At 44.7% G+C, this 24356-nt stretch overlaps 2 protein-coding genes across 3 annotated transcripts; one reads left to right on the top strand and one right to left on the bottom strand.

The window, feature by feature from the left end:
* Positions 1 to 395: 395 nt before the first annotated feature.
* dpf2 (double PHD fingers 2) lies at positions 396 to 7796 on the top strand. Of its 2 annotated transcripts, XM_029174035.3 has the most exons (12): positions 396 to 550; positions 1875 to 2035; positions 2110 to 2217; positions 2307 to 2485; positions 2566 to 2658; positions 2743 to 2821; positions 3222 to 3263; positions 4525 to 4662; positions 4746 to 4877; positions 4953 to 5065; positions 5403 to 5484; positions 5567 to 7796. In XM_029174035.3, the coding sequence occupies exons 1-12, from the start codon at positions 519 to 521 to the stop codon at positions 5647 to 5649; spliced, it is 1242 nt and encodes a 413-aa protein (XP_029029868.1). In that variant the 5' UTR covers positions 396 to 518; the 3' UTR covers positions 5650 to 7796. The 2 variants fall into 2 exon arrangements, with proteins under 2 accessions (XP_029029868.1, XP_029029869.1); XM_029174036.3 differs by lacking the exon at positions 3222 to 3263.
* Positions 7797 to 8108: 312 nt separating this feature from the next.
* On the bottom strand, positions 8109 to 24272 carry LOC114869393 (sodium/potassium/calcium exchanger 3). Its single transcript, XM_029173612.3, has 17 exons — positions 23623 to 24272; positions 19992 to 20102; positions 15150 to 15226; positions 14991 to 15065; positions 14827 to 14911; positions 14412 to 14515; positions 14259 to 14333; positions 14152 to 14177; positions 13218 to 13271; positions 12990 to 13132; positions 12723 to 12883; positions 12415 to 12646; positions 12127 to 12293; positions 11838 to 11952; positions 11634 to 11746; positions 11454 to 11519; positions 8109 to 11360 (listed from the first exon to the last, which is right to left on the bottom strand). The coding sequence occupies exons 1-17, from the start codon at positions 23723 to 23725 to the stop codon at positions 11250 to 11252; spliced, it is 1818 nt and encodes a 605-aa protein (XP_029029445.1). The 5' UTR covers positions 23726 to 24272; the 3' UTR covers positions 8109 to 11249.
* Positions 24273 to 24356: the final 84 nt, after the last annotated feature.

Genomic DNA, 24356 nt, shown 5'->3' with positions numbered 1-24356 from the left:
AATTTATTTATTAACTTGCACTATGTGCATGATGACTCAGTGGAAGGTTAGAAGGACGACGTTAGGTGAAGATCCTCAGATAATATACAGTGACAATGTCCATTCTGTCACAATCAGCACAAAACAAGAATTTGGTATTTGGATAAAATAATTTATTAGATTTATTATATTCCATAACGTGGTGGTAGATGGTCGTGAGTGAGAGTTGACACAATATAGCTTATAATTAAATATGATAACACTGACTCGATGTTTTTTTTCGGTCGGTGACTTATCCAAATGTCTTCCAATAAAACGCACTATAATTTAATTTTATTCCCGCGGCGTGAGTGAAAACACCTGCTGGGCTTTAAATCTAGCTTTACTGCTTTGTGTAATAAAATCCGTTGGATTTAGCGTGAAATCCGTCGGTCCGCAACGTCGCCGGCGGAGGGCGCTGTGCCGCCGCCGACTCTGCCTTACAGTCCAGACAGAGGGCATAAGTTGCCCGGAGCCACTTTCCCGTGTATGAAAACAAGATGGCAGCTGTTGTTGAGAATGTTGTCAAACTGTAAGTGTTGGACTTCTCTACTTACCGAACACCAGGCTCGCTGACACACACCGGGGCCGCTTCGTAACGGCAGCACGACCACACGGCCGCCGACCTCGTCGCTAGCTAGCTTAGCAGCATTCCCACACATTTAGTGAGGTTAGCAACGCAGTGGCACCGTCGTGTTCTCACATCCTGGAACTGAAGAGCAGCGTTAAGTTAGCGGAGCGACGCGCGACGACGCGCAAATCACACGTCCGAGTAACAGAACCTGCGTCCGTTACATGCTGTGTGTTTGTAGCGATGTTACGCTTAATTGTTGCGCATTTCTATGTGAAACGGGCGCAGTGCTAACGCCAGCTAACTAGCATTGAGGTGAGACGCACGCTAACGCGCTGCACGGCGGACGTGTGGCCGCCGCTGCTAGCGCAGACTGGACGAGCGGTTCCGAATGAATGAAACCCAGAACATCACCGCTGTCACGCTGGGTCCACGGACCGTCACCTGCCGCCGCCGCCGCCGCCACAACTTTTGTGTTTACAACCTCATGTTTGTGGCGTGAGGTTGTAAACGTGCCTTCGTTTCCGTTGCTTTTAAGTAGCGCAATAGTCCAGATGACATTTACTGTAACTAATGAGAAAACGGTGGAAAACGTCCAGTCATCACAACATATGCGATCACCAAAACGAGCCACCTGACGTTTAGCTACTCACACAGTTGTGCAACTTTTATCCAACTTTATTTTGGAACACAGCGCAGCGCAGGTTCTGTTTAGGACTTGTGCCAATTCATTATTCAACCAACAAATGGTGAAAAGTTTGAATCCATAGAATAAATATAATCGCATCACGTTTATTAAATGGCGCATTGTTGATGTTATTATAAATGTAGTCTAGTAGAAACACCTCAGTTTATTTTTGACCTCTCCAGGATGAACATTGAGCAAGTTGAACATTATGAAGATTTGTTTTCGTTTTCGCTGCTGATCAGACGAAACAGGGAAATGAAAACTGTGGTCGTGACTTGTTTTTGCAACTCCTTGCTGAAGTTGAACTGTAAATGCCTTGCTCCAGGGTTCTGGTAGCCTCATCAGTTAGGCCTGATGGATGCTGATTAGTGATTAGAAGAACCAGTGCAGAGGTCTCTGTCATGAGGCAGCACAGCCTGTAGCTCGCCTGAAAGCACCATGCACTCGATCAGCTGTTTTTGTGGACAGTTAGTTGACTCTTGAACCTTTTGTTGATGATGTAACAGTACACCTGCTGTTGGTGGAACACGTTCCCTGCTGTGCTCTGAGCTTAGACTCTGGTCAGAGAGCTTCATGCAGCTCGGGGTTCATTTTCAGGCTCGGGGAGCAGTATTACAGAGATGCTATGGAGCAATGTCACAACTATAACGCCAGGCTCTGTGCTGAGAGGAGTGTCCGGATGCCCTTCCTCGACTCTCAGACTGGGGTGGCTCAGAGCAACTGCTACATTTGGATGGAGAAGAGGCACAGAGGACCAGGTAGGACACAAGCAAGTGTTTGTGGGGAACAAAAGTGGGCACTGAATGTGATGTGTTGTGTGGGGTTCTCTTAGGCATGGCCCCAGGACAGCTTTACACCTACCCGTCCAGGAGGTGGAGAAAAAAAAGGCGCTCTCACCCTCCAGAGGACCCCCGGCTCATTTTCCCTCCCGTTAAGTCAGGTACCACATCAGCCTTTAGAAAAAGTCAGAAAAACAGGCACACTGAGAATGAAGCGGAAAAATGTGGTAAAGGTGGGTTTTCTTCACAGAACTAGATTTAGGGTTGAAGAAGGATGCGCTGCTTTCGTCGGACGGCAGCAGCCTGGAAGCCCTGCTAAAGGGGGAAACGTTGGATAAAAGGACGACTACAGAAATCAGAGGCTCTGAGGACGATTCAAACATGAGCGACTACATCGGGGGCTTGAACCCTGCGGCTCGCAATAGAAAGGTTCTGATTTCCAGCAACACATGCTCGCATTCAGAAAAACACAACATTTTCTCATTGCCGTTGCTATTGCCTCAACACAGAGAATCATTGAACCGGACGACTTCCTGGATGACCTGGATGATGAAGACTATGAAGAAGATACTCCTAAAAGAAGAGGCAAAGGGAAAGGAAAGGTAAATAACGTCCGTGCACATACATCACGCCAACCTGTTTGTGTGTCAGCCTGTCCGTCGCCTTAGCAATGTCTCTGTGCTTAGGGTCGAGGAGTGGGCAGCAACAGGAAGAAACTGGATACTGCAGCACTGGAGGATAGAGACAAGCCGTACGCCTGTGACAGTGAGTTCTGATCGCGGAGTGTCGAACAGAACACAGTTTAGAGTCGAGGGGCACCGCAGAGCTGTGATGTTTGTCGTCATTCCTCATTCACACCCTCTCCCTCTTCTCTTAATGTCTCCCTGCATTCTAGCCTCTCTAGAGATCCTGAATGTGCATTTGTCATTATTCAAATGTTCCTCGTACCCGTGTTTCACATCCTTCCACGGGGAAGCAGTTTCTCTTTGGTGTTGTCAGGTTGCATATTTGTACTGCTTGCTGTGTTTTCCTGTACTTCTTCTGTGAAGCATGTACACTTACAGTTTCAGTGCTGACTGACTGATCTTCTGTCAGTTTACAGTATGAGCCTATTTCTCTGAGTCTCTGTCTGTGCTTTCTCTTCTCCTTCTCTTCTCTCTTTCAGACACTATCAAACAAAAGCATATTTCAAAATCTTCTGAAAGAGGTATATTTCTCTCATTTCCTTTTACTCCGGTCTGCCTTGTTTTTTTGTCTCACTGCCTGTATTTATTTTCTGTATGTGTTACCCAGTAGACGCCCTCTTTGTGCACTTTAGTTTTTGCGGTAAATGTTTTGTTTAATTGAATGTAAAAACATAGAATTAGGTCAGGGCTGTGTTATTATTCCCACCAACTAAAATGCAGTGTATAATCAGCCAAAGCTATGAACCCTCTCAGCCCACAGACCACAAAAGCATTTCTTTGCCATGCATCTGGTCCTTAACTCCCCTCAGATTGACATGAGATAAAACCTGGACCCTACTGCTGTTTGTCTTAATATGTGCAATTTGACTGCACCACTTTTTCCCCCTCTGCATTTTTGTCTGCACCCTGTACAGCTCAGTTTAAGTTGTTTAACCTTTAGGCAGCTGTGGGACATAATTTCCCTTTTTAGATCACTGATAATCTTTAGAGGAAGTGAAAATGAGAGAAAGTATGGAAGTGAAAGAAGAAGCACTTTGTCTTTGGTTGTCATCTTATGACACACCAGTGACAACGGCATCTTTGTGAAGCAGGCACAATCCCACTGGTTCAGAGAATTTGGAGCGTGTAGCTGTTACAGTGACCACATTAGTCGACGTATAAACAGCTCTAGTCAAAGTAAACCCAGTCACACACACCTAGCAGCTCAGTGTCTCGTGTGGTGGTGTGAGTGGCTGAGATGCTATCTTGCTTTACTTGGATTAATGGCTACACACAGCTCTGGCTAAGAGCATGTGCTGATGCATGTATTAAAGAGTTACTTTTTTCGCCTTCATTCCCCAATTTCATAACCGCCATGTTTCTTTGTGCTGATCTCGAAGTGAGTAAATATACTGACACGTGAGTCTTAAGGCAAAGACAAATGCTGCATGGATCTCGTTTTCTGCACATCTGGTTATATTCAGTAAAGTGTGAGTGGATAATTTGTTTTACTAGTTTTCCTTCTCATTTAAGTATCCAAAGCTGTGTTTAAATAGGAAATTTTTTGATTAGACAAAAATGCAGAAAGTTCCTATATCATCAAGGCAGATGGCCAGTAAACAGTCTGGATCTTACAGTCTGTCGACAGCAGCACCAATAGTATATTTTGTTAAGAAGTGAAACATTCCTTAAGCACCTAGTCATCATTTTCATTCTCTTCCCCTCCCTTCCTCACTGACCTTATCCAGCATGGACACATTTCTTTGTTTTCATGCATGTTGTGTTCTCTGGTTTTGGTGGTAGTCTGTGGGAAGCGCTACAAGAATCGCCCTGGCCTGAGCTACCACTACGCCCACTCCCACCTGGCTGAGGAGGAGGGTGAGGAGAAGGAGGAGATGGAGATCAACGAGCCTCCCCTGCAGCTTCCAGAGGAGCCGAAGAGTAAGACATCAGTCACCCCTTTCGTCATTCGCTTCGCGTATCTGATGAATAAATCTCTGAATATTATCATCTTTGTTTCACAGCTCCCAAGAAAGGCCCAGATGGTCTTGCGTTGCCTAATAATTACTGTGATTTCTGCCTGGGAGACTCCAAAACCAATCACAAGACCGGCCAGTCAGAAGAGCTGGTGTCCTGCTCTGACTGTGGACGCTCAGGTATATTTGAGAGAATTGGTTACTGTAGAAAAGCTGTAACACAGAAGTGAGACTTGTTTCGTTTCTTCAACGCAGGCCACCCTTCCTGCCTGCAGTTCACGCCTGTGATGATGGCTGCTGTGAAGACGTACCGCTGGCAGTGCATAGAATGCAAATGCTGCAACATGTGCGGCACCTCGGAGAATGACGTGAGTGTACCAGCATTGAGATTGAAAGTCTTCATACTATTCCTCTTTGCCCGCTTAAATGTGGGAAGTTTTGAAAGCAAAGATTCAAGGTGGGTGTCAGCATCTACATTTACTGGAACACCTTTAGCTGCAGTGTAAATCAGCAAAGGCATTCAAAACCTTATTCAGGTGTGAACGGTTAGTAGTGATTTGCCCAGAAGACTTGAAGTTAAGTTGTAATGACATAATGTGTTTTAAGTATTAAGTTATGGGTATAAATATTTACGGAATCACATTTTTTTATATTAAAGGCAGATTGTGAATGAAGGGCTGAAGCGTTTTGTTTCCTTTCTTTTAGGATCAACTTCTGTTCTGTGACGACTGTGACAGAGGCTATCACATGTACTGCCTCAACCCACCTATGTCTGAACCTCCGGAGGGTAAGTCGAGCACATGAGCACACAGGAGAGAGCTTGATGTCGGCTGAAAGGGCTACAGTCAAAACCTCATTTTGTCACTCAGGGAGCTGGAGCTGTCATCTATGTCTGGAACTTTTGAAAGACAAGGCGTCCATATACCAGAACCAGAACGCCCCGCCATCGTGATGGCCGCTCCCCTGCTGCTCGCCTGCACACTCATCACTCAGCCGTCCCACAGCCGCATGGTTTCCCCTCCTCCTCAGAGGGAGCACGCTCAGCACAGACAGATTGTGAAAAGGGAAGTATACCTTTACCTGACTGCCCTCATTTGACTCCATATATGACTGTTACGCGGCATCAAGCTCAGATTTTGCCCTATATGTTTTCACTTCTTTGCCATTTAGCCAAATTGGGCAGTGATGAATTTCACCACACGTACAGTACATAGCATAGAGAAGCCAAAACGACTTCCTGTTTACCATGAGCCTACACAATGTTGCTAAATCCTTGTTGCTATCCTGCAATGTGTTGATTTTGTGACTATAACAGAATAGATCTCAGTTAAGTAGCATGTCAATGCTTCCTCGTCATAGACATTTTATAATATTTATATATTTCTATGGTATATTATAGTGTAATGTATGTACACATTGGACAAAGAATGGCAACCTCTTGGTCTCTTCATAGTGCCTATCGAATAATTATGGTGAAATCCACCAGTTTTTTAATGGCACTGTGGATATTTAGTGATTGAATTGATGGTCGAAGGGATCTGCTGACATCACCAGACATCAAGTCATCATTTTTCATCACATCAAGAAACAATGGCTTGAACTCCTGACGTGCTTGCACAACAGGCTCTAAAGGCTAACGAAATCTGGTCTTGAGTTTGGTTGTCAACTCGTTTTTCCAGTGGCTCACTGAGCCGGCCAGAGATTATGCACGAGGATGTGCTTGTGCTTGTCCCGTTCGGTCTTTGGAGCCTGTTTAACACGACAGCAGGAAAGAAAAGTAGACTCGACGCTGGCACCCCCAACTGAAAAACTTATTCTGCACACCTGGCTCTTCTTGACAGGTTTCCTAATCCCACTTAAATAAAAAACCTAGTTGCATTATCAGCCAGGTAAAGGGATAAATTGCTGTGTTGTAGCAGTTTGCTGATTATGCACTATTTCTTCTATTTGTTGATGCTGTGGCACCACTAGAATATTTAAATGGAAATGAGAACTATGCGACCGTGTAGATGGTCACCTGCTGACAAAGTAAGAGCAATATTAGATCTCCTGTTGGAGTCTGGGAGGACAGGGACGCATAGCGGAGTTAGTTCAGCTCAGATAATGTACGATAATGTAAGGTGTCTTCCCCAGAATATGTTATTACAGATAGGAGCGTGGAAGGCTCCATATTGTAGAGAGAGAGATAAGGTGTATATGTGCAGTCCTGTGGAGAGGCGGCTGTTTCTGTCGCTGCTTCATGCACTTCATAGTTTTATTATGCAATGATTTCCTTCTGTGGCAAAGCTCAAAGAACGTCTGGCTCGGCTCCTAAAGCAGGTACTTTACCTCAAACAGAAACAGTATTTAAAGGTCGAAACGTGCTGTAGATAGACGAGAAGGACCGAGGGACAAATAGTAACACAGCTGCAGTGTCTGCTTTAATAACTGCATATTCTACAGTTAAACAAGTGCATGCTCAGTAATTGTCAGCACTCTCATATGCTACATAGTTGTATCAGAGTTAGATTGGTGAAGGTGTTGGGAAGTGGTGTAATATAAATTAACCCTGATATCATGTTTCAATAGCCAACTAACAATAACTAAAGCATTAGACAAATATACCTTGGTTTTTTTTCTCATCACGTTTTAACTGTTATTTAGAGACAGTGGCTAACAGACTATTTTGCTTTCTTCACCAATGACGTTTGCGTACGCTGACGTGTGGAACATTTTGGGAGCTAAGTGGAACTTACTTTCTAGTAAATCCTATGATCCAGGTCTGGACTGAGCCACTCTCTTCCAAAGCTTGAAACAAGATGCAAAACCCCATAATGTGATTAAGAAGCACATTCTAGAGCTGCACCTTCAGCACTCGAGTGTCAACACCAAGACCAAGTATGCAACATCTGAGGCTGCAGACAGCCCCGTTTTACTTCAGATGATGGTTTCTTGTCTCCAGCTTTGGGAGATAATTGTCCATTATATCAAAATGTTTAGACCACGATCATTGGTTTACCCAGTCAGCAAATTCTCTTAGGGTGGACTTATTTGGTTTGCGATGAAATGTTTTATTGTATGAAGATTGTCTGCAGGAAAATAAAATACTAGGCACTATGACTGGCTGGTGTTGTACTTCAGTGAAACGCTTGTGTTAGACATTATGTTGTAACATGTGATGACACTGGGTGCTGCAGAGACTCATTGCCTCACAGTGTGTCAACATGCAGAATCTGCTTCAACACCGCAGTGACCCCTCACAGGGTGGAGGTGTGTAAAAAAGGGGAACAAACACCAAAGTGAGCATGTGAACCGAGCAGAGCCCACACATTCCAGATATGTTTCTGGTTCACTCCATTAGATGGCAGTCTAGGACTTATCAGCAGGTCACTCGCATTGATTCACACCTACAGAAAATATAGGACAGATAAATTGTTATTGCACATTTTTATTGCACTCAAGATACAACAGTCTATGATCCAATACGACCTCTACAGCAACACATTTGAACTCTAAACCAACATCACAGCAGAACAAACAGGACATTCTGGGTGCTGTGAAACCACAACAAGCACTGAAGCTCAGCGGTTGGATTTGGTGCTGTCGTGGTCGTTTACGTGCTGTGAGAGCTTGCAGCAAAGACTGCGACAGGTGACTCAAAGAACATGTTCCCCTAAATTGTCCTCAGGTAGAGTTGGGAATGTTTAGCATGGAAGAAGATCCAAAGAGACAACTTCTGCTTCCGGTAATGCAAAAATTACCCAAAAAAACAAAAATAACATCTGCAATTAGGTTTCCAATTAATTAGTCTATAAAATGGTAGAAAGTCACATCCTGATTCACTTCCACAGACCAGTATTTAGCTTAAAAAGTAGTATGTGCTATAGACTAGTGAGCCTAAAGACTAATGACAGATTAATGAATTTCTAGTTATTGAACATTTTTGCTGAACATAATTCAGTCAACATTTGAGCAGAAAAGATACAGGGTTTTAAATTCACACTATATTGTGACCAATAATAGAAATGTAATTCTAATTAAATAGAAAAAGGATAGTCATTAAATTAAGCAGTACTTCTTATCCTCCATGTTTGCAGGTAACACTATGAAATACAAAAGTACAGTAAGTAAGTGTAGGGCAAATGTTAGGGCATGAGAATTTTGAATTAACTAGCTTGTAATATTTTACAAATATAAAAATCAATTAGAATAAAACAGGTTTCAGTACGTCAATGTGACTAGTGAAATTTCAAAAAATCTAAACGCTTTTTCAACTCAATTCCACGCACACACAGCGAGTCTTATGTTAACGCCTTAATATTCCACTTAACAAAAGATGCATTCACTCTGTTACAATGGTTCACAAGTAGGCTTACATTTTTCAAAACACCACAAAACTAGTCAGACATTCATTATGTAAAACTATGTTATTTAACATTTATAAACAGTAAAAAGTACACCAAGTAGACAATTATAATAATTATTTAGCCATTTGAGAAAACAATGTCTAAACGCTTTGCTGGAACATTTAGTCTTGAGTTTACGGTTTAAATAACAATAAATAAAACAAACTAGAGTTTAAAAAAAAAAAGTGAAATCAGTTTTATGGGAATTGCCTGTTTCTGAAAGCCAGACAGGCAGCTGGTAAATACAAAGAGATGCAGGCAGTGCACACACAGTGGAGCCTGAACCCTTTACTCACTATTAAGACAAAAACGTGAGTTACTGTTTGTACCGTGCAAATGATCGGATCAAAATGTGTTTGGCAAAGGTATGTGAACCATAAAAATGGAGAGCATCTAAGACCTGGAAGTGGCTGACTAGCAAATACTAAAGTGCAATACGGCAGCACATGAAGTGTCTCCCATCTGAAGAACACGGTGGCAGCATCATGACGTACAGTAAGCTGAGGAACCGATTCTACAGAAGATCCAAGCACCCACATGCTAAAGCTCGACATAGTACAACAGATACACAAGTTATACTACAACAGTTTAAAGCGAAAATTCAATACTTTGGAACATCAGGTCATGAAAGGAAGCCAATAAGCATCCCTGAGTTGAAGCTGTTGAAGTTATTGCTGCAGAATGGGGTCGGACCAATGACTGAAGACACAGGTTCACATACTTTGGCCCCACACAAATAAAAACTAATTGCATTAACCAGGGTCATTTGCCTAATTTGTTTACATTAGTTCCCTTTAATTAGTTTAAGGACGAAAATTCTAAAGGAGACATTTTTTTAAATTTCACAACTCTGAAGCCACAAAAAGAAAATGTTCCAACAAAGTGAAATAATTTCAAATAAACATCGATTGTCGTACCTAAACAGGAAGTTTTACAACTAACCTTTACTCAAACTCATCAAGGTTTGTGACACTCAGAAATACAGAATGTATTAGGTTTCATGGTAAAAGTCCCCTAAAAATACTGCAACACTAGATTAATCTTTTTACGTACAATACTTGCTTATAAGTAATGAGGCAAATGCATGAACGTATTATCACAAGGTGCATTGTCATGTCAACCTTTCTACTGTGAGTCTTTTAGGCGTGGGCCTAAATGCTCAGAGGTTCTGTGCTTTAGTCAGTCAGTTCAGTGCCACCTGCTACATTTGAATGCATTTAAATATCTGCACACTAAAGGTAAAGTCAAAGAGGTTTTACATTCAAAAACAAACAAGGTTATTCAAACCTAAGGCCAACAGTCAATTCCATTAATGTGATGTATGACATGGCAGATTATAATGCCTCATTTCACCTGCAGCCGCTTCCAGCTCAGACTGATCGGACGGACTGTACGAGCGACACGACAGGGCTGTGTTTCTGATTCAATCAACAGGCTAATGATCCTGTAATTAACTAGCTTGGCCACAGTCTCAACGCATTACAAATATAAAATGTATTAATCAAAAGCTCTGCACCGTCAGTAATCAAGAGCCCCTGGAAGGATGAGACGCCGGTGGAACGACTCGTACTCATTGAAGGGAACATAAACCAATGCGTAGAATCTGCATGTAAACATATATTATCATAACTAGTTTGCCGTGAAGCTCATGTGGCAGATCACAGCAACTACTGTTTAAATTAGGAAAAAACAATTTAATGAGATTAAAAATGAATATAAACTATGAAGCCAATGTCAAACAATGGACACTTCATTTTTTTTGCTTATCATTTAAATATTAGTTACGCATCCACACAGTGCAACCACCCGACTCATGTCAGGTGGAATCATGTTACCACATTTGCGCCACTCTCTCTTTCACAGAGCTACTGAAGGCCCAGCGATCCAGCTGCTTCCATCTGCCATGTCATTCAAGGTCTGGTGCCCTGTTCGATCCTGAAAAGTCTCACGTTCAAACACTACACCGTACAAAGACGAGGGGAACATTTGCTGTTTTGTGTAGTTGCATGTGTACAGTGTAACTCTAGGAAACCTACAGAGGTGCACAGAAACGTTCACAAGGAACACAACAACGTTACCACTCTTTTTGGCTTCAGGAACGTGTGGTAGACAGGTAGATACTCATATAGCATGTTGTCTGACGGGGTTGACCTTTGACCCTCGGGCCTCACATCTGCCCGAACAGGATGGAGCAGAGCAGGAAGATCGCATAGAGAAACATCAGGCCCAGACCTAGTCGGCGATCCAGCTTCCAGTGGTTCAGATGAACACTCACCACCTGCAAACAGAGCAGCAGCTGGGATCAACTCCAAAACCAAACACGAATCAGCTGATCTGATAACACTTGGTATCTAGTGCCTATTTTACTTACTGTTAGAAACACGGACGCCAGCAGTAAGACGACAGAATACACCAGCCCCTTATTATTTATGGGGACCTGTTGGGGACAGTTACATGGTCACAACGCAGCTCTTTTTGCTATGTCTCTCGATACTGATGTGAATGAGGAAAATCAGACACAGAGCAAAAGAGGGAGATGAGGTGGGCGTACTGATGATCCGTGCTCCACCACAAGGGTACGCAAAGCCCAGGGGAAACCCAGACCCAGCAGGATGTCAAAGATATTGCTGCCTATGGAGTTAGACACCGCCATGTCCCCCATGCCTGAAAAGACGACGACGAGAGGACAGAGAAACAGTGAAGCACGAGAGAGAAAACCAGAGGGTGGAGAAAAAGAAGATTGATTTTTTTTTACCTTGTCGAGCTACAATCAGGCTGGCCATGCAGTCTGGCACGCTCGTCCCTGCTGCCAGGAAGGTTATTCCCATGATGTAATCTGGGATGTCTAGTGTGTAGCTGATGATGGTGACCTTATAAAAACATTAGGACACAGTGTATTTTCCACTTAACATACAGTACGTCAATGCAAATGAATGTGTGCTGAGGCATGGTGTGTATTATAAATACACCGTCAACACACATCAACCTCCTCAAGCATCACTCCGTTCATTGAACTTGGGGGTCGGACTTCCCCCTCTGCTTACCATCCACACCATGAGGTAGGAAAAGACAGCGATCCACAGGGTGGAGGCCACGAACGTGACCATGAACCAGCGGTGCCAGCGTGGCAGAACACAGTTAGGCACAGTGAGGTAAAGCAGAAGTCCCAGAGGCCACGTGATCACCCACTTCACCCGCGCACAGCAGCCACCTGAGAAATCAGACCACGGTCAATGGAAGGACTTCTGCAAATTGTTAGGGGATTCACTGACACCAACGACTTCAAGTGATTGACATGAAAGTTTCCTTCTGAAACGTGACGCAGCTGGTACCAGGTATGCGGATGGGACTAAAAATCCCATCTTCATCCTCTTCCTCCTCCTCCGGCTGGGACACCGCAACTCCTGGCTTTTCCCGTGACTCTGTGTCTCCTATCCCAGGTCTCCCTCCTCCATTCTCCAGACTGCAGGAGCCTGTTCTCTTCAGGCTGTTGCTGGTTGAGCCTCCCCTTGAGCCGGCGTCACCATCGCGCTTGTTCTTTGAAGTACGGATCAGCCTCTGTCTCTGAGAGAAGGAAGTGGGAGGTGTGGCAAAGGTCTTAAGGTGTGTGTGTGTGTGTGTGTGTGTGTGTGGGGCCTACCTCACTGATCAGCATGCGTCCTGCCATGGTGAGCCTGGTGCGTGGGGAGAAGTGGGGGGTGATCATGATACGCAGACCAGCTTCGGAGAAGGAAAGCTTGTGAGGGTTGAGGATGAGGAGTTCATCCACCATGATGACGGGAGGAGGCTCCTGACTGTGGGCTTGGGATGAACAGGAAAAACAAGTCTTCTTTTTTAGATCCCTTCAAACACCTATGAGCGAATGACTAAAAATCGCCCACTGAACAGAGCAGCGACGGCGTCTGACCTTTGCTGAGAAGCACCATGGAGGTGTTGCAAGCGGAGGCGTCTTCTCCCGCCTTGTCCTCTCTGGCAGCCTCCGACCTGACGCAGCACGGTCCCACGCTCTTGAACTGGCGCTTCACAAACACCATAATCTGGGAGTTAAACCTGCATCCAAACAGATGTGGGTTTAAACATACACGGTGCGGAGGACGCGGTGTCCACACGGTCAACAGCCAGAGATCAGACTTACTTCATGATGATGATGTAGACCACATACATGGTCATGAGCAGCAGGGACTCCCACCTGCACCACAAACAGGACTTGTATTATTCTAACATGACGTACGGTGCAGAACAACAAAATGATAGAGAAGATAAAATACAGATAAAAATAAAAAGGTCTCAGGTGACTGTGATTTTGCATTTACAGAGAAACCCTCACATTCACAGTGTGAACAGCTGGCAAAGTCAGGAAAACATAAATCTGCACATTAGGGTCAGTGGTGAGGTGAAATACAGGGATGCCCTCGGCTTGGCACAGTGTGCTTCAATAACAGGCTGCAGTGGATCACTGTTCACTCTACTGGAACAGGCAGCATTAGATTCATGGATAAATCTAGTTTTTCATTAAAGCCACCGACACCACAACAAAAGGTCCTTGAGCAAAAGGCATCAGGTCGAACCAATAAAACAAACAAGCTTAGACATTATTACGGATAAAGTAAATCAAAATGGCCGCTCGTGTGGCTCTGACAAATTAAATAAATGAAGTCATTTTTACAACAGCTCTTATCGCCACCGATGACTCTAAATGAGTGACTGCCTGAAATATCGATTCATACGTTCAGTTATTTGTTGATCCAAATCAGGATCCAGATGAATTAAACATGTCCTGTAATCAGTGAACGTTGAACCCGCTGACAGCCGTCGTCGCCATTTGAGGAGGAGATAAATGTGCAGATGTGTCCGTATGAATACGTTCCCGGTGTGGATGCGAGTAACGATCCATCAACTCTAATCGCGAAATCTAAAGCCTCTTTAATTAAATTCCTGGCAGAAAGCCTGAGGACCTTTTCCCCAAAGATGCAACTAAACCAGTTCCTACAGCTAATATCTGACGCCAACATGTATGTAGGGCAATATTTCTATAAAGTGTGAACACAATTCACAATATGTGGACTCACCACACCACTCTGGCATCATAGATAACCTAGATAGAGAACAAGATGTATTAAAGCGTACTGTGGGGATTTAACACACTCGGATGAACGTAATAAGAAGAACGTCTGACCATGATGAGAGCCAGTACAGAGAGGATGTAGTAGGAGGAATCTCTAAAAAGGGACCACCACGTCAAAGTCACAGTCTGTAGAGAGAAACAGGGGCTGTTAACGTTCACCGCCTCAACGCCAGCCGTGGCGTCACCGTTTCAACAGGGTTTTACCTGGCCTGCAAAAATCCCACTCAGGCCGATGATGACCAGGATGTTGAAGACGGCAGAGCCCACGATCGTGCCGACCCCGACGTCTCCTTTAGTGATGAAGACACCTGAGGAGAGGAGGAGGAGGGGACGTCAGACATGTCTGTTCAGGGTCTGCCTGCGTTTGCTTCCAGGTTGGGCAGAAATCCCCACAGTCTGTCATCCTCTGTTGTATCAGCTTCTGTGCTTAGACAAAGCCTTTGGTAGGAAAAACAAAACCTGGCTTCGGAAAAGAACTCCGCTTCAGGTTAATTCGGGTAATTTATCACATTATGGATGTTTCAGTGATGCTGAAAAGACAGAGATGCCAATATTTATTTAGTTAAACACCACAGGTGAAGGTAAACTACACTTTGGTGACATCTGGATCCGTACTGACCGATGAGAGAGGTGAAAAGCTCAGGGGCAGAGCTTCCTGCAGCCATAAACGTTGCCCCGGCCACATCTTCACTGAGCTGCAGGTTCTGGCAGATACAAAAAAAACACAGAATATTAAAGAAAAGATTCAATTAAAGAAACTGTGAACGGAGGCTGTGACCTCACCTCTGAAATCTTCTCCAGGGAAGGGACGAAGTAGTCGTCACAGACAATGGCCAGAGCGTAGAACATGTAGATCGCCTGGAAGACAGCGCAGAGCGACCACACACTCAGAATAAACCAGTTACACTAGTTGATAGTAGAGTTCATTGGTTTAGTACTCACACAGAGGACATGTAGAAGCACAGCTCCCTTCTTCCTCTGCTCCTTGGTGAAGATGTCCTCTGGAAATTCATGGATGGCTGTGGGGAGCAGAGGGGGTTCATCACTCTTTCATTCTGAACTGAGAGGATGTAAACTCAAAAACCTGAGCGATATTTTTCAGAATCCTCTGACAGATCGTGCAGACAGTGTTTGTGTTGAGACAGAAAGTGAGGTGGAAGTGAAAGTGGCTGCTTCCTGTCATTCCTTGGGTGTAAAGAAGAAGCCGCTGATGACGGCGTTAGCGTCCCTGCGCTCCCTTGCCGTTACAAAAGAGCCTCGAGAGCGCGGTGCAGCTCCAATTTACAACTCTGGGCCGAGCTGGATGAATTCAAACTACTGGGGAGCGCGGGGCTATTTATAGCCGCGCCGCTGTGTGAGACAACAGTGGGTCGACAGGCGCACAATGAGCGCGGCGCAGCGAGCATCGTGACGGCTGCATGGAAACCCAACAACAGCCTGCGAGGATTAAGAGAAGCTCCCTCGCGACGGAGGGTGCGCGATGTGATCTTTGACACAGCACTGACGGAGAGGAGGCGGCGGCCACGCGGTCCCGGGGAGTGGACAGTAATTTGACCGTGTTCTGTTAAAAAAATGTAAATGTTTGTGCACCAGTGTTTAGACTTGTGCGAGCGTGCCAGAGCGCTGCCTGCCTCCGTGCTCACGGTCCAGGCCTCCAGAGGATGGGAGTTTGAGGTTTGGCACAGCTCCGTCAGAGGAGGAGGAAGAGGCCGCCCTCTCGTGCCAGCTGTTGTATCCGAGGCCGGGCCCGTCCTCTAAATCATAAAGGCTTAGGATGTAAACTGTGCCGAGACGGGAGGCTGCGCTCCCTCCCGCAGCCCGTCGGGCTCATCAGCTGCTGGACATCTGTGCACGCCGTGCCTCCGCGTCCTCCGCCTTCTGCTCCGCGCGCCGCGTCCCGGCCGTCGGCGCCGGAAGCCGCCGGCCCGACGCGAGCTCCCAGGTCGCGCCGTCGCGGGGAGCGCGGGGCTGCAGCTCAGATGGACGCGTTGACGAGTCGCTCTGGTGAAGGCAGTTGCTATGGTGACCCTCTCCCTGGGGGCAGTTTTCTTTTTTTTTCTTTTTTTTTTGATGGGTGGCAGTAGGAAGCCAACAGCAAAGCAATTGCATGAACAGTGAGAAAGGGGGAGGTGAATATGCGTTTCCCATGGTCGGGATTTATGAAAAATGAAAAAAAAGGGAAGTGACAGCAGCTTTGGAGCGTAATGTCTAAAAATATTTATTTTTCCTCACAAACCCTCAGGAGAGGTTTGAGAAAGGGAGGGGGGGTGGGGAGGTCTGGAGACGCACAGAGACAGAACCAGTGTACTGGTTTACGGAAGGTTGCTGGACAGGAATGTGCTTTGCCAAGACCCGTATGCTGCGGTTTCTCAACACGAGACCACAAACTGAAACGCGAGGGTAAAAGATGACCGCACATCTGCAACTTCCCAAATCAGGGATTTAAGCCAGATGTGCCATCGGCTCAACAAAGACGGGAGTTTTGTAATCAGAGGTCAAGCACTGACACTCATTGTGTTCAGGGAAGATTTAGCTGCAGTGTTGATGTATAGACTCTGACAATACAAGTGCCTCCATGCTCCAAAACCACCTCTCGCTGTGCTCGGAGTGTTTTTACTGTCAGTATCACAAACTGCTCCCATAATTCTCCTCTGGCTTCACAAGCTGAAGTACATGTCACCTTTATATAGCAGCTCAACCTCCCTCTTTACTGGACAAACTTGACTGGAGTAGTTGTTTAACTAACCTGATCAGTGAGTGGAGGAGTAGAGAAGTGGAGGAAAGGTTTTATTTATTAATGGAGTAAGAGAAGATCCTGCATTGTTACTTGAAGGCGAGCACCTGCTGGTTCAGCAGGCGTTCTGTATAGAGGAGTTTGTCTTCAGTTAAAAATAGGTCACAACTTTCAGAGGTTTGTGATGCCGTGTGGGTTCTTTTTGAAGCTTTGGCAGAGGAAATGTTTTCATCTCAGCCGTGAGCTCGCATTTGAAGTGAAGAATGGTGTCAGTGCATGTAATGCTGACTGTGGAAGAGCTCTTCATAATAGAGAAAACTCACTCAACCGAGTATTAATGTTTTAGTGACATCTGGTCCAAACTAATTTCTAATAACAACATAGACATGTAGTGAATCACAAAATATTTAGCATCGGATTGGATCGACAAACAAAAGCTCAGTGTCAAGACAATCTTTTCAAAGAAAGTGAAATGTCCAATAAGTCAAAGCACTGATGTGAGAAGCTGAGCTGCAGAAGGACTGAATGTGTGTGAATGACAGGCAGTGGGCAGTACATAATAACTATTGATTGGAAAGTCTGCAGGCCGTCCTAGAGTCAGGCTCCTCTATCGACTTACAATAAAGTCGTGCCACTCACCACCCGGCCGGTGTTGACGCACACGCACGCGCGCACGCACGCACGCGCGCACGCACGCGCACACCAGGTGTGTAATGTAAATTCAATTATGCATTCTTTGATCTAGCTTTTCTTTGAGGCAGTTTCAATACGACGCCGATGAAATGGAAGCGGGGATTCAAACCGCACCAATGGCCCTGATTATCAAACACTGAAAATCATGTTCCACTATTGTGACAGAGTAGAAAAACGACAACAAAAATCTGCCACCAATTTTCCAAAAAGTCAGGCAGAAATTGATCACATTAACTGCTGTTTGTTCTGTATCATCACTGATAAAAGTCCAAGAATATTTGAAGACATTTTTGATTCTGGGCTTTTTAGGAAGGAAAAAAAATACAAATAAATAGGAAAAAACAACAAAACGATGGCTGTGGAAAAATACTATTCTCAGCTGAAGGTCCTTTGCCAAAACAAACAAGATAACAAGCTTCAACAACACGCGGGGTATGAACATTTAATTTACATGAACTGGATTCACTCACCTCCCCCTCATCTCCTCACTGTCTATTTTTAGATCTCTGCTTTGCAGTTTTAATGCCTGAAAGACAGAATTGTCTGGGTCTCAAAATTTAGCATTCAGTTGCCTAGCAACAATGGTCTCCAAGGCATGTCAGATGAGGGCGGATCACACCGTCTCCCTCTTGTTAAGCGATGGAGAGCTAAAAAAAGATAGAAAGAGAGTCGGGGGATGGACATTACTGTGCAATCCCCAAGATAATTTCCCTAAGGTCCAGGGCAGGCTTTTTAATCACACTGCAGATTATGCAACCGCTGCCAGAGAGCCTGCTGAGGAAGAAGGCGGCATCCTCATGGAGCCCGGCTCAATCCGGCATCGTTCTACCTGTCCTGCCTTGGGCTCACCTGCTTGTGCAGTGAATTAGCATTTTACAATATATTAAGTCTGTGGGGCAAAACAAAGAATAGCGTTTTCTATGTACAGAGGCATCTATATATACACACTCCATTAACAGATACAGAGGAATTGGAGCACAGGTGGAGGATGCATGGAGCCTGAATATTCTCTCGCTCGCACCTGATGTGATATCACCGACGAGGATGTGTGACAGCCAGCGGTGCAGCGAGGCCCCGCTAATGTCAGCGCCCACTGCCGCGCTGAGCTCCACCGCTTGTTTCCAGTCAGTCAGTCATCGTGCGCCTCTCAAACATGAGCAAGTCGAGAGTGTTACCGAAAATAGCCGTTATGTCACGAAGATGTAAAACCACAGGACACGTTTAATATTTAATGTTTGTCTCCAAAAATATCCTGGCTGCAATATGGTCTGCTTGGTTTGCAGCAACTATTTCTACAGTAACTATGAAATGCTCCTTCCTTCTAATATTGACTATTACAGTACGTTGGGAGGTTAAACTACGCCTACTGTATGTCTCAATGCTGTTTAGTACAACTGTGTGCTATTATTAAATCTACAATAGAAAAGCCAGTGCCAGATGTGTATTACATAAACCTTTCGCACATAAATTAGGAAGCCCTGACGTGATAATCTTTCCCAACTGCTGAGATAAGCAAAACACAGGAACGTCTTAGAAAGTCTTTACACCGTCACAATGAGCTTCATGTCGTATGCAACCATCACTAGATTCAGAGAATATCAACATGATAAAGCATTTGCTGTGTTCGTGAGCATCCTTCCACATTTCATAGCTTTAGTGGGTTGCTAGAGCTGCTGTTCAGGTGCTTTGTGCAGCTTGTTTGTACAATGTACTATTATGATTTGATCGGCATCCATTTCTACGTGAACAGGACTGACATTTTGTGCATTTTCAAGCTTGAAAGAGCTTGAAGATAAAGAACCATATTTATCTCAAGGCAAAATATTTCTTATAGTGCGTTTGCTTATTTTCTATTCGGTCATTTTTTTTTTTTTTTTCAATCTGTCCAAACTGTTCAGACTCAGGAAGCAACGAAAAGCAGCCCGATGCTTCCAAAAACAGAAACAGACCACCTTATAAAATCTAATCAGACCTTCACACAGCAGCCTCATCTCTACCCCTGACAACTAACACAATGCTTAGTCTGCCTGACCTTTTAGTTCACCTGCAGGGGAGAGGCAGAAATCTGGCTCACTCCACCCTCATGGTTTACCTGCATGCACTACACACATGCACGGTCCAACAATAACCTCAGTAAAACCCCTCTAATGAGCTTTTATACAAAAAAGAACCATAAATAAACTGTGTGTAAAACAGTACATTAATATGTTTAACAGTCAAACAGTATTAGTGCACCACCCGGTTTCTGCTACTTCTGCACTGAATGATGGGGGAGTTCTGCAGACAGCCTGGCAGAATCAGCACGCGTGCGCTGGAGGGACACGCTGCATCTGTGCAGGTACAGGACTCTGACTCACCTGCTCGAGGCTGATCCAGGCTCTGGTTGTCCGACTTCTCCTGCAGAAGCCTGCGAGTCGATCGCCACGTGCCACCGGTCACGCTGGGCCGAATCCCAGAAGACCCGGTCTCTGCGACAAAACATAATATACCAGATACATTATAAGGATTTAAATTAGTGGCAATAGTTTCTTTTTTCAAACACTAACTCAAACTGTTTCTGTGCAGATACATTTGGATCATTTGGATCTCACTACTGCTGTGGATGAAAGCAGGATGTTCAGTACTTCAGCCTGTGCTGCTGTCAGAAATCATTATATGTCAACTTCAGCTCTGCATTTTATTCCTCGTTAGCTAGTCTTCGTGTGGGATTCAGCATTCATGGCTGTACAAGCATGAAATCCATGGAACACCCCACAAAGAGATTTGAGCGATGGTGTCATTTAAAATACACATGTCTTCTAATGCCACCCACAGAAACCTTCCCACCAAGAGCTGAGAAGATAGTGAAGCCGTTCTACCGAGACGCTGTCCTTTTATGTAAGAGGCAGCTTGATGTCTGTGTCTGATGCATTTCGTGATTACCCAGCTCTAGAGTGTACCTTTGTGCCCATTTCCACAGGGCAGCAGTTGTGGCTGAGATGACACGTGAAGGCTTTCATGTTGAGGCATCAAATGAATCTACTTGTATGAAATTCAAATAGGTTTTCTGACACAAAATGGCTCACAAAGAAAAAGGACACAAGTGTAAAACAAAATCTGTACATTTCATTTGCAGATTTGAAGACACCTAATTTACATCAAGAAAAGTTTTAGGATTATCTGACAGTACTGATATGCATTAAAATCCTTATTCACTATGTCTGTATTTGTGAATTCAATAGCCATCATTTATTTATGGCCTTATTATCTTCCAATAAGTCTAAGGGTTCTGGTCTTGCTAACCCTGAACAGGGTTTCCCCCAGGAAGCGGTGCAGCTCAGGTCGTAAGCGCCACAGATCTTGGCACCTTTTGTCTCGTGAACAAGTAGGTCAGCTTGCTTATAAGCCAAGAACGGCCGCACTGGTGAAACATGACGGCTGCAAACAAACTGTATTAATCTTTGTCACCTCTACTACTTGATATATAAATTCATGGCTTAAAATAACCTAATGCTTTAAATGTACTTGCAAAATGCAATGCAAATGCAACACTGCCTTCATTCTGATCCTGACCTTTGAATTAGAGGTTGCTTATGATTTGGTGATCTATTGCGCATAAGGCAACGCTCCTGGCACGCTGACTGTTCATCCAAGTAAGACCTGCTAAAGGCCTAAAATGTAAATATAAAGAAAAGAGGTTTACAGAAGGATTAGTCATGAACGCTGACACAACATAAAATGTGGTGTTTTATGGAAATATCTTAATCCTGCTCCCACATTGCTCCACATAAACACAGTGGCTGGATGTACAAATGTAAGAGTAAATACCATAGTGTTAAGTGTAAATAATATAAATTATAACTCGTCTCTACACATACGAGTCCTTATAACAGCTCTGGCTGTTGAGACGTCAGTCGCAGGCACAGAAAGTGAGAAAAGAACACTACTAATTCTTTTTACTACATCACAGCTGACCACTTGTAAAAGAGTTGACTCCTTAAAGCAGGAACGCCACTGACAAACAAGCTGGACAGACCTCAGTAACACTGAGCGAACCAGCCGATCCCTCCACAACCTGCCATAGTAAAGTCCCTGTCTCCCACAGGTAAACACCACTGCAGCTGAATCTTCCGGATTCACACAGTATTTTATTGGAAAATGTGAGTTTAAGGACCAGCAGTTTGAGCATCTCTATGTAGTAAAGTCCTTCAAATCTCCACGCTGACATTCAGAGAGTGATGCTGGAGTAAACAGAGCTGATGAAACCTTTGGTTTGACCTTAAATGGAACGTAAGCACACAGTTATATAAATTACAGATTAGGACTCGACCATGAGGGCAACTGGAGACTGCAATATTTATCCCATAAATATGTACATTAACATAAACTGTTATTACCGGCTGTGGATCGTGGGCTCTCTCCATGATGCCTTAGGTGTCTACATCATCAGGCCATGTTAAAATCTCATTATTCCCATTCATGTTGCGGAGATTGTCTCAAACCCTTTAGCTCACCCCTCCAATGCGCTGTCACATACAGACATGGCATCGGACATTTTGGTGCAATGAAATGTTAATTATTGAAGCCATGAATGCTGTAGAATGTGCAGATCATAACTGTACTTGTTGAAAATTTTTATATTGGGGTATAACTTCTGATAAATAAATGTGTGCTTTTGCCTGAATCCGATCAATACAACACACCCATACATGGTCACATCAGCAGTGATGCTCAGAGTGTCTAGTATTTTCCATAGTGTAACCTGCTTGTCATCATTACAAACAACAGACTATCAGCTTTGTCCAGGGCTTTTATAGAGTTTCAGCGGAGCGACACGGCTCATTCAGCGGGAGACTCTTCAATAAGAAGGACGGCATGCAACACGAGGATGACAGTTAAATTTAAATCAAACTATAAAATAAAATAAAGTTAGTTTGTCCAAACCTTCATGATGCATGCAGGATTAGTGAAGAAAAACGGTGCTGAGCGTGCGACTGCATAAGTAAAGGTGACGAGAGGATAATGAGCAGAAGGGGAGATGACAGGGGGGGGAGGGGGGCAGGAAGATGCCCATTAATGCATCTAGATCTGAGTTCTTCATTTGCAAGAAATAAAATAGAAATGTGCACATTAAACGAAAACAGATGCAACTGATTTTATAGCGGCTCATGATTTTTAAGATGAAGGAATTTCTGAGCAGGATTATTATGCATGAGTGGTAATGAGAAGCCGTGATATATCTGACGTGAACTACGCTGCATGTCCTTTTATAGATGTACTGTACTCACTGTGTCAAGTTTATTTTACCACGAAGACTGATGAGGAAGCAGCCCGTTGGGAAAACGGGGATTATTTTAATCACATGTGCTTTGTGTGAGTTATATTGTGTTATGTATGGAATGACAGTTAGTGTAAACAACTGGGGATAAATAAAAAATCTATTATCTATTCACTATATTCCCAGCATGGGGAAAGGCGGAAATAGAAAAGAAAAAAACACTATGACTATTCAGGTTCAAGGCTCAGCAGAGTCACTCCTACACATGTCCAGCGATACACAGCATGTCCCCTGAGCTGAATAAATGATGAGTGAACGTGTGGCGGCTCTCCACCAACCTATAACTAAACTTATCCGCAGTGATTGGATTTGCATGCCACAAATTGCTCCTGCTTCATGTGCCGCACTCAACGAACGGTCGCATTCCTGCACAACATAGATCAAAATCACGACCACACGCGGACGGATTTCAGTATTTAAAACAGTGTCACCGTCTTTGTAGAACATGCGTATGAGTAATAATCCTTGTGGAAACATACAGTATTTGCCTTGATATTGGTTATTTTTACATAACCATTATACCTGTTATGCAATTATTTTAATATACAAGATAATAGTGCATACCCCCATTTTAACTAATTACACATCAGAGACGCACAGGATATTGATTTTATTCATTCTTGCGCGCGAGGGCAAGCACGCGCAGCCCAAACGCCCCCAATAGGTCTCACCTGGTGCCTGGATGATCTGCGCGACCCAAATGACGGCGACCAGCCCGACTCCACAGCAGCAGAACCGCTGGAAGGGCCGCCGGTGCCTCGCTGCCGCTTTCATTCCGACCTCATATCCACCAAAAACATCTGTTGCTCGCTTTCCCACGCTCGCTTCACAGTTTCCCTGCAAACAGCTCAGGACGGTGGAAAAAAAAGGCACCTCCAGCAGAAAGCAACAGCGGCAGGCGACTTCTCTGCCAAGTTGTGCCAAAAAAAAATCCCCCGCAGACGATCCTGGTTTTCCCCTCCAGACTCGGAACAGCCGCCGTGCCGCTTCACCCCTTCCGAGCTTTCCGGTCGCACGTTGCGAGTAAATGCGTGGAGACGCTCGCTCCGTTCATGTGTACAGCCCGAAAGGTCGACAGCAAATCCCACAGTGAGGTGCAGCAACAGGAGGCGACATGCTCTGAGCCCGTGTCTTCACCCTCTCTCTCTCTCTCTCTCTCTCTCCTCACACGTGTTATTCTCAGTGGCCACCAGGGGGCGACAACTCCCAGACGCAAACGTCCAAAAGCGGGGAGAGAAAAACGCGAAACAGAGCGACCGCTCAATCATTAACACGCACAAAGTAGAGGAATTTAAAAGCAGCAACTTCCGCCTGTAGCTGCCCCGAGTTCTCCGGCGCGCGCCGCCTGATCAGCTCCTGGCTGGACACGCTCACTGTCCCTAATTAAGCACGCGCGCGGGCCAAT

Source organism: Betta splendens, chromosome 14, assembly GCF_900634795.4.
Source record: "Betta splendens chromosome 14, fBetSpl5.4, whole genome shotgun sequence".
Lineage (NCBI taxonomy): Eukaryota > Metazoa > Chordata > Actinopteri > Anabantiformes > Osphronemidae > Betta > Betta splendens.
This window is presented reverse-complemented; position numbering and strand designations above follow the sequence as displayed.